General features: G+C 37.2%; 1 protein-coding gene across 1 annotated transcript in view; it reads left to right on the top strand.

The window, feature by feature from the left end:
• Nucleotides 1-13,626, top strand: part of LOC107732192 (R3H domain-containing protein 1-like) — a 24,895-nt gene extending 11,269 nt beyond the window's left edge. Inside the window, exons 9-16 of the mRNA XM_016543466.1 lie at nucleotides 2,130-2,250; nucleotides 8,000-8,118; nucleotides 8,420-8,496; nucleotides 10,786-10,889; nucleotides 11,658-11,827; nucleotides 12,142-12,262; nucleotides 12,340-12,413; nucleotides 13,350-13,626. Of these exons, the coding sequence (XP_016398952.1) occupies nucleotides 2,130-2,250; nucleotides 8,000-8,118; nucleotides 8,420-8,496; nucleotides 10,786-10,889; nucleotides 11,658-11,827; nucleotides 12,142-12,262; nucleotides 12,340-12,413; nucleotides 13,350-13,556 (993 nt within the window). The 3' untranslated portion in view covers nucleotides 13,557-13,626. The remainder of the gene's footprint in view (nucleotides 1-2,129; nucleotides 2,251-7,999; nucleotides 8,119-8,419; nucleotides 8,497-10,785; nucleotides 10,890-11,657; nucleotides 11,828-12,141; nucleotides 12,263-12,339; nucleotides 12,414-13,349) is intronic.
• The last annotated feature ends 1,957 nt before the right edge of the window (nucleotides 13,627-15,583 follow it).

Here is a 15,583-nt window from a genome sequence, read left to right as displayed (position 1 = left end):
AGCTTTGACGAAACTCCTCTCAGCTAGCACGTCTTTTCAAAGTGAAAGTAGCCTTGTCACCTGACCTGAATACAGCGCGCTGATTCGCTAAAATGGACTTATCGGCTTCTGTTCAAAAACAACAAGGGCGCTTGTCAGCTTCTGCAGTAAAACGTGAACTCGCGATGCCTTAAAGTGGACAATACCGGCTTTTTTGACGAAACGTGTTTAGGGTTCAGATCGCGCTATATGTGGAGAATAACGCACGGCTCTCAGTTCATTTTTTTTTTTTTTTAAGTGGCGTTTATCAGTTTTTGCAAATAAACTCTTCAAATGCACCTTCAGAAATAATTTCAAACAGCCACTACACACACATGGGGTCTGTCCCAAAACTTTGCATTTGAACACTTTGTTCAAATTTTTGTTGGGTCTGTTTACATGACATACTTGATCTAACACCATGTCCCAACTACACGCGGTGAAACGGTTTCTATTTCCGCGACGTCGCGGCTGGAACAACAACATACAAACTAATATGTGACCCTGGAGCACAAAAGCAGTCATAAGTAGCACAGGTATATTTGTAGCAATAGTCAACAATACACTGTCCAGGGTCACATATGACAGTAGATCATCTCAGGTACTTATTATGTGCTTTATTCAATGCTAAAAGTGTCTAATGTGAATTTGAATATTATTTTGTGTAACCTTATAGCCATACTGAAAGCAACAACAGATAGTTTACCCCTGATCTTGAAAATAAATTCAAGCAAACATGTACGTTAAAACTGAGAACAGTGTGGACGGGGATCGTTTCTGAAACGCAGTGAAAGCGCCAGTGTAGACGTGGATCGTTTTCGTTTTAAAACGGCGTTAGTGTAAATGTAAGTGTTTAAGAGGACATGAAGAGCGCAAGTTTGTGTAGAGCATTTGATTATAACTGATTGGACACAATACAGACGGATTCAAAGCAGCTTCACAGTAATTAACAGGACAATAGGAGTTAATGTTGCAAAATTCATGAATTATGAAACAAAACTCAATTTCAGCAGTTAAACAGTTCTAAAGAAGACAATAGCATCATTATTCAGAGCAATTCATGTTGATGTTTCTTATCAGCTGATATTGTCTGCCATCAAATCAATAGAACTGAATGCAATAGAACTTAAAAATGCAACATTTTTACAAATCTTATTTTACATATTTACATTTTCAATACACTGAACCTTAAAATAAACTTTTAAATGTCTGGATGTTTATTTCAGCTACAGAATAAAAATATCAATTTTAATTCCATGGCGGAAACCAGCTTTCAAAGTAGTTCCTGTGTAATAAACGTCAGTCTAATTGTGGTGCTTCTATTCAATTCAAGTTTATTTGTATAGTGCTTTTCACGATACAAATTGTTGCAAAGCAGCTTTACAGTAAATGAAGTTTCTACCATATATTTAGTAGCAGCTTATCAGTGCGGACTATGTCCAATTAATGTACATATGGCAGAAATGTATGGTAAAATTCAGTTAATGGCGTAATCAAACAGGACAAACCTAGGACAGATCCTTGTGGCACTCCATACTTTACTGGTGATAATTGAGATGACTCCCTGTTTAAATAAACAAAGTGGTAGCGATCGGACAGGTAGGATCTAAACCATCTTAAAGCCTGCCCTTGAATACCTGTATAGTTTTGTAATCGATCTATGAGTATGTCATGATCTATAGTGCTTCTAATTAGCTGTTACAAGCAGTTGCATACATTTTACGAAATACACACTTCTGCACCAATGCAATGTGCAGCAGTTTTTGCACCCAATTTTACTAGCAATTTTACTACTGAATTATTTAGTTTAACCTTCAGTGAAAAGTTTTCCTCAACGTTGCACAATTTCTGGCACATGTGTTTCTGAATATGATGAATGATGAGACAAGCTTAGCTTTAAATATGGAAGCGCTCCGAAGCGCTGTTTTAGATAGTGTGTTTAGTGTGCATTAAGGGCTTTGCTATTAGAACTCAGAGTGTTATTCAGACCTCAAGTGGCCAGGACCGTGTATTGGGATGGACCCAGAAATCTCTCCCTGCAGCTGTGATGAGTTCAGTGGTTGTAGGTGTTGTGTGTCACTGGAGTTCACTGTGTGTTGTTTCTGTCACAGATGCCGGCGTGTTACTGTTCGCCCAGCCAGTTCCCGGTGTCTGGACAGCTGTACCAGCCCATGGGTTCAGTGCCATACAGCGCTCAGAGTCAGATTCCTCCCGCACCCGCGCAGCAGCCAGGTACATCACTGCACACACACTAGGGCTGTCAAAATGGCTGATAAACTAAATTTGAATTTTGTACTTAAATATCATCAATATTCAAATTATATTCTAATTTAAAAGGCATAATTTCAGTTAGGGGGAAAAAAGCTTCTGGCTTCTCTCCTGAGGCCACAAGAGGGCGCATTGAGCAAAATATTACTAATGCACGTTTATTCAAAGCAATAAAGTAACACGGCTATCTTTGAAAAAAGTGCATAATGTTTAAAATAATGTTTATAAACCATATATAATTAAGTTGCTTAAACAATTAGAAACAAAACCGCATCATGTATGTATGTATAGTTTAATACAAAGGACCGTAAACCAATCACAAAGAGTACTTTTTCTATTTAAAAACTGAGATGCAGTGGGATGGGGAAAAAATGGCATAAAGTCTCGAGACATGTTTTTTTAAAAGTTGAACTTACATTAATTTTACATGGCTTTCTAAACATGCGGCTCTCTTGTGCGACACGTGAGTGCAAAGGTGATAGATGTCCCTCTAGAAAGTGTGATAAATCTGCGTTCTGTATGAATGGCTTGGTTTCAGTTTTGCCGTAAACAAGATCTTCTCCGCATTGATATTCTCTTTTTTCCCAATATTTTGAATGAACAACATAGCAGTGCCACATTCATTGGGTTCAACTGAATGACACCAACATCATCATCGCATCCCGTGTGCCACTGATAAGGCAGCCTGACACCACACACCGGAGCGACAACACGACACGCGAGAGCGAAAACACGACACGCGAGAGCGAAAGCACGACACACCGGAGCGAAAGCACGACACACCGGAGCGAAAACATGACACACATGAGAGCGAAAACACCACACGCGGGAGCGAAAACACCACACGCGAGAGCGAAGCGAAACAACACGCACCAGAGCGAAAACAACACACATGGCTTATATTGAAATCCTCCTACATTTTTCTTTACAAATCCTCGTTTTTTGCTTCTAATTAGTGACCGCCGTTTTGTTCTGTTCTCTCTCCACTGTGTTTCCGTATTTGTCACTAATCACCGGTGCGTGCGCGACGCTTACGTCCTACATCATCCGCCGGAACGGCTTGCACATATGACAGTCAGCAGAAGTGAGAAAAAAGTATTTATAACATTTTAAATATGGATAATTTTCTTACAAAAACGCATCAATTCGCTACAGAAGGCATTTATTCACCCCCGGACCCATGTGAGGCACGTTTTATTATTACGGATGCGTGCGCTTTATTTGACTACTTTTGGACTGTTGAACAAAAACACCCGCCTACTCCCGTTGTAACGCTTGGAAGAGCAAGGATAATATTTAATATAACTCCGATTGGAGTCATCTGAAAGAAGAAAGTCATATACTCCTAGAATGCCTTGAGGGTGAGTAAATCATGGGCTAATTTTCATTTTTGGGTGAAATAACCCTTTAACCCTTTTGGTGTTTTTTTTTATTTTATTTTTTGTTTAACCTTTATTTAACCAGGCAAGCTAATTAAGAACAAGTTCTTATTTTCAATAACATCCTGGCTGGAGAATTAATATCTCCTGAGAATCATACAAACATATATTACAATACATGAAAGCACATAGAAAAATAAAATAAAATCTCAGTTAAAACATTTACAGGTCGAGGTCAGAGCACTTAATAGTAATTTTTTAAATGTACATAGTGGAATATTTGTCTCTAGTTTCAATAGCTTTTGTAGCACATTCCAATCATTTGGGGCAGCAAATTTAATTAGTTTTTGAAACTTTGTAACTGTTTTGGCACTTGCTATGTGAATGCAAAAAAACAAAAAAAACATGGACATGATTCGAAAAGGTTAAATAGTCCTAAAATATAGTCACACTTGTGCTGTTTGCGGTCAAAAATGAGCGCATTGGAAATTAATTTCCATTCATTTCTGCTTGGTATTGCGGCCAAACTAAATCTGACTGAAACCTCATGTTTTATATCAACCTCAAATTCGGAACATAACTAGTCTACATTTATGGCTTTGATTTTCTTGCAGTTTTAGAGTAAATTATATGTTACATATAAAATATTAAAATATAATTTGTGCATTTTTCATAATAATAATAAACTTGAACTTCATAAAAAAAACAAAAACATCTTGTTTCACTTTTTAAACATTTTTCAAAGTTTTCAGGAATTATCTACCTCAGATAATTATCAAGTGTCTTCTTTAAAAAGAGACCAAACTTAAGTCTGCGCTCCAAAACATTTAAGATGTATGACAGTTTAAACTGGAAATTTAATTTTCAGGTTGATGCTCAAAATGTGATTAACAGGTAATAAATAGATCATAACAATTACATAAATATAATTTAGTACTATAAAAGCCACTGAAAATACAAAATATTGAATCAAACTAAAATATAGTACATTTCATTGAAGTAAAAAAAAAGACATTTCCACAGTTCTTCTGTGTATTTGGGCTTTAGTCTCAGTAGTTTCTGTCCCAGATGAACTCGATGGTGAGATCTGACCTTCTCCTGGTTCAAACCAAAATCTCACTGGATTACTGCAAGATCTGCAGCAGGAGTGTTTGAGAATCTAGATCGGATGTCTCCTCCCGGCTCACTGAAGCAAAAGACAGGATCAAGTATCTTTAAAGCAGTTGTGTCTGTCAGGCATCTGATGTGACTTTAGCACAGACCTGTATGAAGCACTGATATCAGCACAACACGTTTGGCCCTTTAATACGCTCAATTCAGGTTTTGTTTTAGCCGTATTGTTCTCTTGTGCGCGACAGATGCTTGACTGGATTGAATTGGAGAAGCTTTTCACGATGCTGATGGGAGCGTTTGGGCTGTCGGAGCGGCTGGATGCGGGGCCGAGGCACTGTCTGAGACGCCCTACGATTCTCACAGTGAACCGGTCTCTTTTCCAGCCCCTCACTCCTCCTCGAACACTCGTCTCTGCAGGATCACGCTGCGCTCCAGTCCGTCTGACGGTCACACAACATTAAGCCTTCAGTGTGTGCTGTGTGAATAAACGCTGAACACGCTTATCTCTCTTGGTTTGGTTACTATTGCTGTATGTCTTTAGTACTTATTTTAATGTTTTTTAAAGTCTCTTCTGTTCACCAAGGCTGCGTTTATTTTTGATTAAAAACAATACTGTAAAATTGTGATTATTAGAATTTAACATACCTGTTTTCTATGTGAATCTCTGTTAAACTGTAATTTATTTCTGTGATGCGCAGCTGTATTTTCAGCATCATTACTCCAGTCTTCAGTGTCACATGATCTTCAGAAATCATTCTAATATGCTGATTTGCTGCTCGAGAAACATTTCTGATTATTATCAATGCTGAAAACAGTTGTGCTGCACAATATTTTTGTGGAAACTGTGATGCATTTTATTTTTCAGGATTCACAGATGAATAGAAAGTTCAAAAGAACAGCATTTATTTGAAATGGAAATCTTTTGCAACATTATAAATGTCTTCACTGGCACTTTTGATCAATTGAATGCGTCCTTGATGAATAAAAGTATTAATTTTATTTTTTTTATCTTACTGACCCCAAACTTTTAAATGGTAGTGTATCACAGTTTCCAAAAAAAGTAATAATATTTTAGAATATTATTGTTTTTACTGTATTTTTGATCAAATAAATATTGGTAAACATAAGAGACTTTTTAAAACATTAAAAAGTCTTAATGCTCCAAATTTCCAAAGTCTCAAAACAGTCAAACTGATTAAAAACAGATTTCAGACTGATTCTGATTGAATGCGACGGATTTGAAGCTGATGAGATCTGATTTCTGTTGGGTTTAAAAATACACAGATGTGAATAACCTGTTTCTAGTTGTACATTTCATTTGCATCTTGAAGGAGCATGTTGGAATAATGTCGGAATGCTGTGTGTAGAGACGGAATGATGATGTTTGCCCCAGAAATGAAACCCTTCAGATGCTCCTGACGCGAAAATCCGGTGAAAACATTCCTCCTGTTCTCTTACCTGCAAGCTCAGCCGGAGTGTTTAATATAATATTCCCATCATGCTCTGCTCCTCAGTGGAGGTGAGAGAACAGAGCTAAAAATAGCGCGCATTCGCCGTCTCCTCGCCGCGGGCCGTCCACTTCCTTTGTCCCACTTCTGCTCTCATCTGGGCTAAATTGATTGCGTCCCTTTGGCCAAAAGCCAGCAGCTCCTCCACGGAGAGGAGGTCACACGCTCCCCGATAACCTTGACACCAATGCAAATTACCCTGCTCATAACGGGCCGCGCGTGTAAATTAATGCCTGTTCGTACGCTGACACGCAGAAGCTATCAAAGACGTGACGTCGCAGCCATTATAAAAGCTATTGTCATTTGGGGAGCGCGTGTGTTCGGATAATGAGAGGCAATTTAACGCTGCTGTTTTGCTGAGATCACTAGTGATTTAAAGCGTTTCGCTAGTAAGGGTATCATTAGCTTGTTCTGACATGAATCTAAATTCATAGATTTGAGATTACAGACACTTGTGATATAAGTATTTGAATAACTCAGAATGCATTCAAAATTTGTGTACTATTTTCACATTCCTGCTCCATTTGGACCTGAAGAATCATAATTTTATAAAACGGTAATTTTTCTGTCTTTTTTTCAATGTAACCTGTTATTACTGCATTTTCACGTTTTTTATTAAGTAATAAATTGAGAAATTATTTGAAATTCAAATCATACATGAATGAAAAAAACTGATGCAAAATATATTTATGTTTTTGTCAATTACTTCATTGAAGTTTATCATTGTATGACATTTATAAGAACATATAATTTAAGAATTACAGTATTGACACCATAGGAGTGAATGGAATTTAATTAAATTCCTTTGAATTTATAGCTCATAATTACTTAAAACCAGTCCAAATTAATTATTTTTAATTTTACTTTTTAATTTGACTGAAAATCAGTTTTTCATTCTGCAGTGGTTCGTCAATAAACAAACATATTATATAAGTATTTTTGACACCAATGGTACTCCATACATACCAGGTCCAAAATAACGTTATTTTAAAATGACTACATTTCTTAAAATATAATTGTAAAAAATATGAAAAAATAAATAATTTCACTTTCAGATGAAGAAAATCAGTTTTTCATGCTGCAGTGGTTCGTCAATAAGCAAACGTATTCATATTCATCAACAAAATTCAGTCCCAAAAGTGTGTGAGATGTTGGGAAAAGTGTTTTTTGACTATAATTTAAGTTCATGGATAATTCTACAAAAAGTATTTTTGACACTAATGGTACTCCATACATACCGGGTCCAAAATAACCAAACACAAAACGAAATTTTTGTGACATTATTAACATTATTTTAACATATATAACATAATAACATTATTTTAAAATACGTATATTTTAAAATTCTATATTATATTTATTAAAATATAATTGTAAAAAAATAAGAAAAAATTAATAAATAAATGACGTGTAAATGAGGATCTTAAAGAATTCAGTTTCATTCACTTACTAAAAACTATGCATTTTCTTAGAAATTTTTATGTATCTGCATTTTATTTATAATTTTCTGTATCTGCATTTTATTATTAATTTAAAAACTTTTTTTTGATTAGATAAAATTTTTCGATTTGATTAAAAAACTGATTTTGTTTTGTCAGTGAACAGTAAATGGTTTATTGGGTTTTTCTGTCATATTTCTTCTGTTTGGTTTCACGTGTTGCTGTTGAAGTTCTCGTATTGTCGTGTTTCAGTCGTTTCTGTACGTTTCTTCAGGTTACCAAACTGTGATGCCAAATCAGCAGCAGAACTACCACAACATGATTAGATGCACGCCGCCGCAGAATCAGATGCAAGGCATGATGGTCCAGTATCCTTCAGAGCCATCTTATCAGGTGAACGCGGCATTCTGGGAGCATGTAATGACTCTGTCAGCAGAGTAGAGATGTATCGGTGTGAAAATTTCTTATCACGGTTATCAGTATTATCACGGTATTGCTAAAATGTGCTGGAGACTGTTACTGAAAACTGTGCTTTATGCTGGACAGCATTTATTTATCCTCAGCTGTTCAAATCACGGTAATCAAATACGGTTTTAATGATAATTAAAAGCTGGTAATGGTTCCATCCCTGCAGCAGAGTTAATCACATCATTAGTGATTCTAAAGCTGTGGCTGTGAATGTGTTCTGTGTCAGGTGTCCGTGCCGCAGCAGACGTATCAGCAGCCCGTGTACTACAGCATCTTCCCTCCCCACCAGCAGAGCGCCGGCAGGTACATGCACTCATTCACTCACAACAAACTGCACCATTTATTTCATCTGCACAAGCACTAGGATTCATTCAGATCTTCTAGAAACTACAGATTAGGCTGCGTGATTAATTGAAAGAAAACAAAATTGCAATATGGCTGGGTTGCAATTCTCAAATCGCAAAGGCAATAATTTAATTATAAAAAGGAGCTCAATTTAAAAAAATTGACCCTTATGGCTGGTTTTGTGCTCCAGGGTCACATATGTGCTTGTGTTTCAGAGTGAAGCGTGTTGCTGTGTTCATTTACACATGAGCAGCTCGTGTTTTCAGCATCTCACAGCGGCTCGGTTCACAGTAAATAATCCACATGAACTCCATCTCTGAGTTTGGGTCGCTTTAATATGCATTTAGGAACAAAACAAGAGCCAACCTTCAAAACTCTTAACTCTTTTCTTATTTTACAGTGAAGTATTACAAAAGAAATATATATCTTTGTAGTATTACTACTACTACTAATAATAATAATAATTATTATTATTATTATTTTGGAGCCATACTGATTTTTATCAGAATAATTGCAATTAGATGTTTTCCTCAAACTGTGCAGCCCTACTACAGATGCTGTTTTATTATATTTTATCTTTTTTTTTTTTTTTAAGATCTTTTACTCGTTTTTGTAGCATTGCACTAGCAACGCCAAGGTCACGGGTTCGATTCCTATGGAATGCATGAACTGATCAGATTTGCACTTTAAATGCAATGCAAGTCACTTTGGAATAAAGCATCTGTCATATGCATAAATGCCCATCTCAAAAGGAGCCGAGAGCGTTACAGTGACATTCAGGGCTGGGGAGTAAAAAATAAATCATTTATGCACACCGATTTCCAAAACAGATTTGGAGTGTCATAATTACAATAAAAGCACACATTATTGTGACAATCCGCCGGCGTAAAACAGAAAATGCACGGAATAATGAATGTGAAGCTCATTGAGTGTATGGAGTTGAGCTGTGAGACTCTATTGTAAAAAACTGCTGAATTCATAACAATTTTCCATGTGTCTGCTGACGAATGTTCATATATATTTTTTAGAATAATAAATTCAGACTGATGTCATCTTCTGCTGAATAAACTCAAAATGAGACCATCTCATTGGTGTGTAAAAGGGCTGTATCTGCACAGGTTAGGAAGCGGTCGTCTCTCGGGACTGGACTTTAGTAGGCCACGCTCGAGATGATTTATAATGCAGCCGGTCTTAATATAACGCGGCGGGTCCCGAGAGGAGAGCGATCTCACGGCAGCACATCCTTCATGAAGCGGCTCCTCGCAGCTGCGTCACACGGCTCATGTCCTTATTAAAGCTATTTCAACATTTTGAACAATAGGACCCTACAATCCCTAATAAACCCTTTTATTTTTGGCAAACTAACAGAAGTTTACTGTCAAAATTAATACATGGAAGAAAAATTGCGTGCATATTCCTTTAAAAAAGTTTTAATAATAATTGTATTCATTTTTTTCTCAAATAAAGTGGTTAATCTGGTTGTAATATTTATTTTAATAATTGAATTGTTTTATTTAAATTTGACAGAAAATGGAATATATAAAGACGTACGGTATACAGTACAAAAGTAATACAAGAGTAATATATTTGTTACATGTATATATATATGCTAGTTTTCTCAAATGAAGCTGTAAAATTCTCATGAGGTGACTCTCACAGCAGCTCTGGAGAGCGAAACATGCTTATTTAAACCGTCTTTTTGCATTTTAATATTCACAGACACTAGTCCATATCACGATTCGAATTAAGTGACAGACCTACTTTTGATTTATTCATCCAAAAATTGACGAATTCCAATGGCATGAGTAAATTCCGTTTTTACGAATGGACTCCGTGATTCCATCCACGTTTTCGCAGAAACCATATGGCCCTAGAAATTTAACTTTAATGCGAAGGTAGTGCCGTCGCAATTCGGTCAGTACCCTTAAAGGGACAGTTCACCCAAAAATGAAAATTCTGTCATTAATTACTCACCCTTGTGTCGTTCCAAACCCGTAAGACCTTCGTTCATCTTCAGAACACAAATGACGATATTTTTGATGAAATCCGAGAGCTCTCTGACCTTACGGCGGATACGCGAGCGTGAGATCTTACGGGTTTGGAAGGACACGAGGGTGAGTGATTAATGACAGAATTTCCGTTTTTGGGTGAACTGTGCCTTTAAGGGTTCTGAATTCAGTGCCCAACCCTAGTGTGAGCTGAGTGTAGGTGACATGCTCATGTGTTTGCATGTGCTGGTCTCCTCAGCTCCTCCGTGGGGTTCCTGCCTCCTCCACGAGCGGAGCAGATGCCACTCCACAGCACCACGGCACCCTGCGGCTCGCAACAGATTCCCACCCAGCAGTGCTCAGGTACAAACCCATACGCATCTTCCTCTGCTCCTCTGCACTGCTTTCAAACTGTGATGTGATCCGTATCGCAATAATGAATACTTTTCACTTTTAGTTAAAATTTTAGTAATTGTCATTTTTATGAATTATTTATTATCATGTCTGTATAAGTTATTTATTTTAGTTAATTTAGTTTCAGTTATTTTTGTTCTTCAAGTGAAACTGGACAAAAATGAGAAACGTTGCCTTGGCAACTTGCAGAAATCATTTTTTAAAAATATGTAATTTAATTTAACATTTATTTTATTTCAAGTCACAATTTTTTTTTTTTTTTAGTTAACTAAAATAACGCTGCTTTGACTGTGGCTTCATAATTTTCCTAATGTTCATTGTTATGGTTCTCACAAAGTGAAGGTGTCAGAATAAAAGACCTGGGTCCGTATTCACAAAACATTTGATCTTACCACTAAGAGTTCTCCTAAGTAACAGTAAAGGTTTTTAGCTAAGAGTTTTCTCTTAAAACCTATTCACAAAGCTGCTGAGACTAACTTTTACTAAGGAACAGAGAGAAGTCTTGAGCTCAGAGTAAGGGGGCGGGGCTGAGCTCGTTGCTCCTAAATCGGCGAGTTATGAGCTACTTTTAGCCTGAAGATGTTTTGTGAATACGGTCCCAGAACAGTAACGGCTCAGTTTGTGTTATGATTCTGATGTTGTAAATGGTTTTGAAGGCATTGTGTGGTGAGTGTGTGTGCGTGTGTGTGCTGTAATTGTGTGTGTGTGTGTGTGTAGGAGCTCCGCCCCCAGCAGCAGGTGGAATGGTGATGATGCACCTGACGTTACCTGTGTCCCAGCAGCCTCAGTCTCATTCACCACCGCAGTGGAAACACAACAAATACTACAGCTCCGATCACACACACTCACAGAAGCCCGGCGACTTCTACGGTCTGGAACCGTCACAAGTAAGAACGCACCACATTACGCTCAAAAATACAGTATTTCATTTTTCTAATTCAGTGTGAAACGCTGAAAGCATTTGTTTTTGTGGCGAAACTCTTAACAGCAAAATGTGCAGATCTGACAAATACAAAATCACTAATGCACCTCAGTATGCTCTTATGTTATGTCAAAAGAATAGTTGACCCAAAAATGGAAATGTGCTGTAAATCTCTTTCTACAAACCTGATGAAGAAACAAACTCATCCTGATCTCTGATGAACTGATGGTAAGCAGATTTTCCGCAGCATCATCTGGATGTGTAACGGTTTGTTCACAGAGCAGTCCTCAGCTGGGAAGCTCGTCATCAACACACCTCACTAACGTAAAGAGCATCAGTCCGAGCCTCAACACTGTTCCCATCATGCCTCACTTCTCCAGATCCATGGTTTCAGGACAGGGTGAGTCCTCTGGTCCTGTCTGGTGTGTAATAGTGTTGAGGATGTTTTGAGGATCATCAGGTGTGTTGTTGTGTCAGGTGACATGCGCTTCCCGTACAGCCCTCAGATCCGCCCACCGTTACTTCAAGCCCCGCCCACGCTGTCCAGTCAGGTCAGCCCACCAATCACAATCCAGATCTCATTAACATGCTACTTCAGAAGCTTAGAATGCCATTTTTGGCCACTTTAACTTGCCAGAGTTTGAATAAATTATCAATATAATATATAATTGTGACCTGTGCTGGCAAAATGAGTCACAATGAGCACATTTTCAAAAAGGAGTTATTTTTACATTCTCTGTTCAAAATGATGTATGATTTGTTGGAATCAGCAACATTACATCTTTCCCCCCCACTTCTTTTCTTAATAATAATTACTAGATTAATAATCACAGTATAGCTATTATTTATTTTATCTTTGTTGTTATAAGAACTGATGCAAAAAATAAACAAATATAAAGAAACAAGTGTATTTTATTTTTCATTTTACATCTAAACATAAGCATTCAAGTCAGAAAAACAAATAGTAAAATGTGAAAATCACTTAAGTGTGTTCATTACAAATAAATAGATTATTAAAACTACAAAAGCAGTTCAATCAAGCAGCGAGTGATTCCCTCTTTTCTTTTATCGTTAGATTAATATTAATGAGACAGACGGTCTGTATTAAGACACAGTGTAATGCACGGATCTAATATAATGTTACACATCCGATGTTTCACTCGAGATATAGCAGATTATGTTTGTGTGAATACTTCAATATATTTAGCCTGCTGTAAATCTGTGTATATGTGGGATAGAGCGCAAGATACTCCTCTCAGAACACCTACAAATAAAGATACTTTTAGATGTTTAATTACTATTTGGAGCACTGGGGTCACTAGACGAGAGCTTAATGAACTCATGTTTGAGAAAACCTCAAATTTAACATTTTTCGTTTTTTTTCTATTTTTCACCCGTGCGCATTCACCCTCATTCTGCCAGCACGGCTCACAAATAAACACAATGTAAATCTGCATGAATATAAAGTGTGTTGGTCCTCTGTCTAGACTCCGGCAGGGATCCGGAAGCTGCCGAGGAAAGCGCTGTCTGCAGATCTCAGTGTAGGTGACGCAGGTAACCCTAACTCTGTTCCTCCAGACCCTGCAGAGCTTCGCTCCTCACGCTCCTCATGCTCCTCAGGATCTGCTGAACTCGTCAAGCTTGGAGCGAAGCTCTGCAGGAAAGTGGACCAGAGTTGCCCAGTGCTGCTGTAGAAACACACACCTGATGATGATGATCCTGCCTCTTCCTCCTCCGCAGGGTTCAGCTTGGGAACTAGGAGTTCAGTGTTTCTTAAAATTAGTCAAATTGTTAGAAATGTGTGTTTCATCTGTACATAGCAAACAGAGTGTTTTAAAGCTGGCCTTGTGTTTGTTAAATATCTCGTTATTATTATTATTATTGGCTGGATAACTTTAGTTGCTTTAAGTCATAATCATAATTCACTGGAGAAGTGTGAAATTCACTTTACTAGTGGTGGACTAAGTAAATTTCCTACCGTAAATATATCAAAACTTAATTTTTGATTAGTAATATGCATTGCTAAGAACTTCATTTGAACAACTTTAAAGATGATTTTCTCAATATTTAGATATTTTTGCACCCTCAGATTCCAGATTTTCAAATAGTTGTATCTCAGCCAAATATTGTCCTATCCTAACAAACCATACATCAATGGAAAGATTATTTATTCAGCTTTCAGATGATGCATAAATCTAAATTTTGAAAAATTGACCCTTATGACTGGTTTCGTGCTCCAGGGTCACATAACACCAAGTCCAATTTGTTGGTTAAAGTGTTTATTTGCATTTTTTAAATTATTTTTTTTGTGTGTGTGTGTGTGTGTGTGTGTGTGGAAAAAAATATTGTAATAGGATTATAGAATAACTATAGTATTTTTTTACAGATTTATTTTAAGTTAAATTCAGTTAATTTTCTAATTCAGTATTTCAGATTATTTTAATAAGTAAATATTAATTTATTGCATGTATTATTTAAATACATGCAATAGCTTTAAATTGTGATATGATTATATATAATCAGCTTGATATCAGCCGCTTCGGCCATTAAAACACTGCTATCACTCGGGCGCTGTTTGCTGGTGTTGTTGCACACACTTCTGGTTCAGTGAAGCTTGAGACCCACAGATGATGCAACAGACAGTAACCCCTGCAGTGTAAAGGGATCCTGATGACTGATCGGTGAATATTGTGTCTCCTGCAGTGACGAGCCGTGTGCTGGAGCTCAGTCGTGTGGATTGGTCCGGCTCTCATGCTCCAAAAACAATGAGAAGACCACAAGACGCCGGGCGTTTGAGCTCCAATCCTAACTCCTCAGAACGCAGCTGAGACCCACAGATGATGCAACAGACAGTAACCCCTGCAGTGTAAAGGGATCCTGATGACTGATGGGTGAATATTGTGTCTCCTGCAGTGACGAGCCGTGTGCTGGAGCTCAGTCGTGTGGATTGGTCCGGCTCTCATTCTCCAAAAACAATGAGAAGACCACAAGACGCCGGGCGTTTGAGCTCCAATCCTAACTCAGAACGCAGCTGAGTGACTGGAACAGATCACAATACAGCCGGAACTCTGCTGTTCTTTATTTTTTTATCTCCGTTTATTGGTTCCTTTGTGTTCCACTTCAGATGGACTTTTCCCGTTATTCAGTCCCTTTCTTCAGCAGCTGGCACTCGCCGTCTCGTGACAAACACAACCTGCTTTGTGTAAATAATTGGTAAAGCAGCTGTGTAATTCAGTTGGTTCTGTCTCCTCTGTGAATTGTGGGAATAGACAGCATGTTTTTTTGTTCATTTCTTTGTTTTTAAAGACATACGCACCTCAGCAGATCCACTGTCATGTTTTTAATAAGTTGAACGCTTGTGTTTTCTGTAGTGCTGTCAAACGATTAATCAGCCACAATAAAAGTTTTGTTTACATAATATATGTGTGTGTTCTGTGTATATTTATTATGTGCATATACATACACACAGTGTATATATATATATATTGAAAATATTTGCATGTATATATTTACATGTTATATATATATAAATATATTTAATATATGAACAGAACATATTTTTCTGAAGTGTATATGCATGTATACATAATAAATATACACAGAACACATTATGCAAACATGTCAATTCTAGTTTTATTTTTTTTGAGTTTTTTAATAATATATTCGTACTGGGGAAATAAAAAGAACAACAGTTTTGCACATTTAAATAAACTATATATAT

Source organism: Sinocyclocheilus rhinocerous, unplaced genomic scaffold (assembly GCF_001515625.1).
Source record: "Sinocyclocheilus rhinocerous isolate Xijiao unplaced genomic scaffold, SAMN03320098_v1.1 scaffold1511, whole genome shotgun sequence".
Classification (NCBI taxonomy): Eukaryota; Metazoa; Chordata; class Actinopteri; order Cypriniformes; family Cyprinidae; genus Sinocyclocheilus; species Sinocyclocheilus rhinocerous.
Note: the sequence above shows the minus strand (reverse complement) of the source record. Positions and strands in the feature narration are given on the sequence as shown.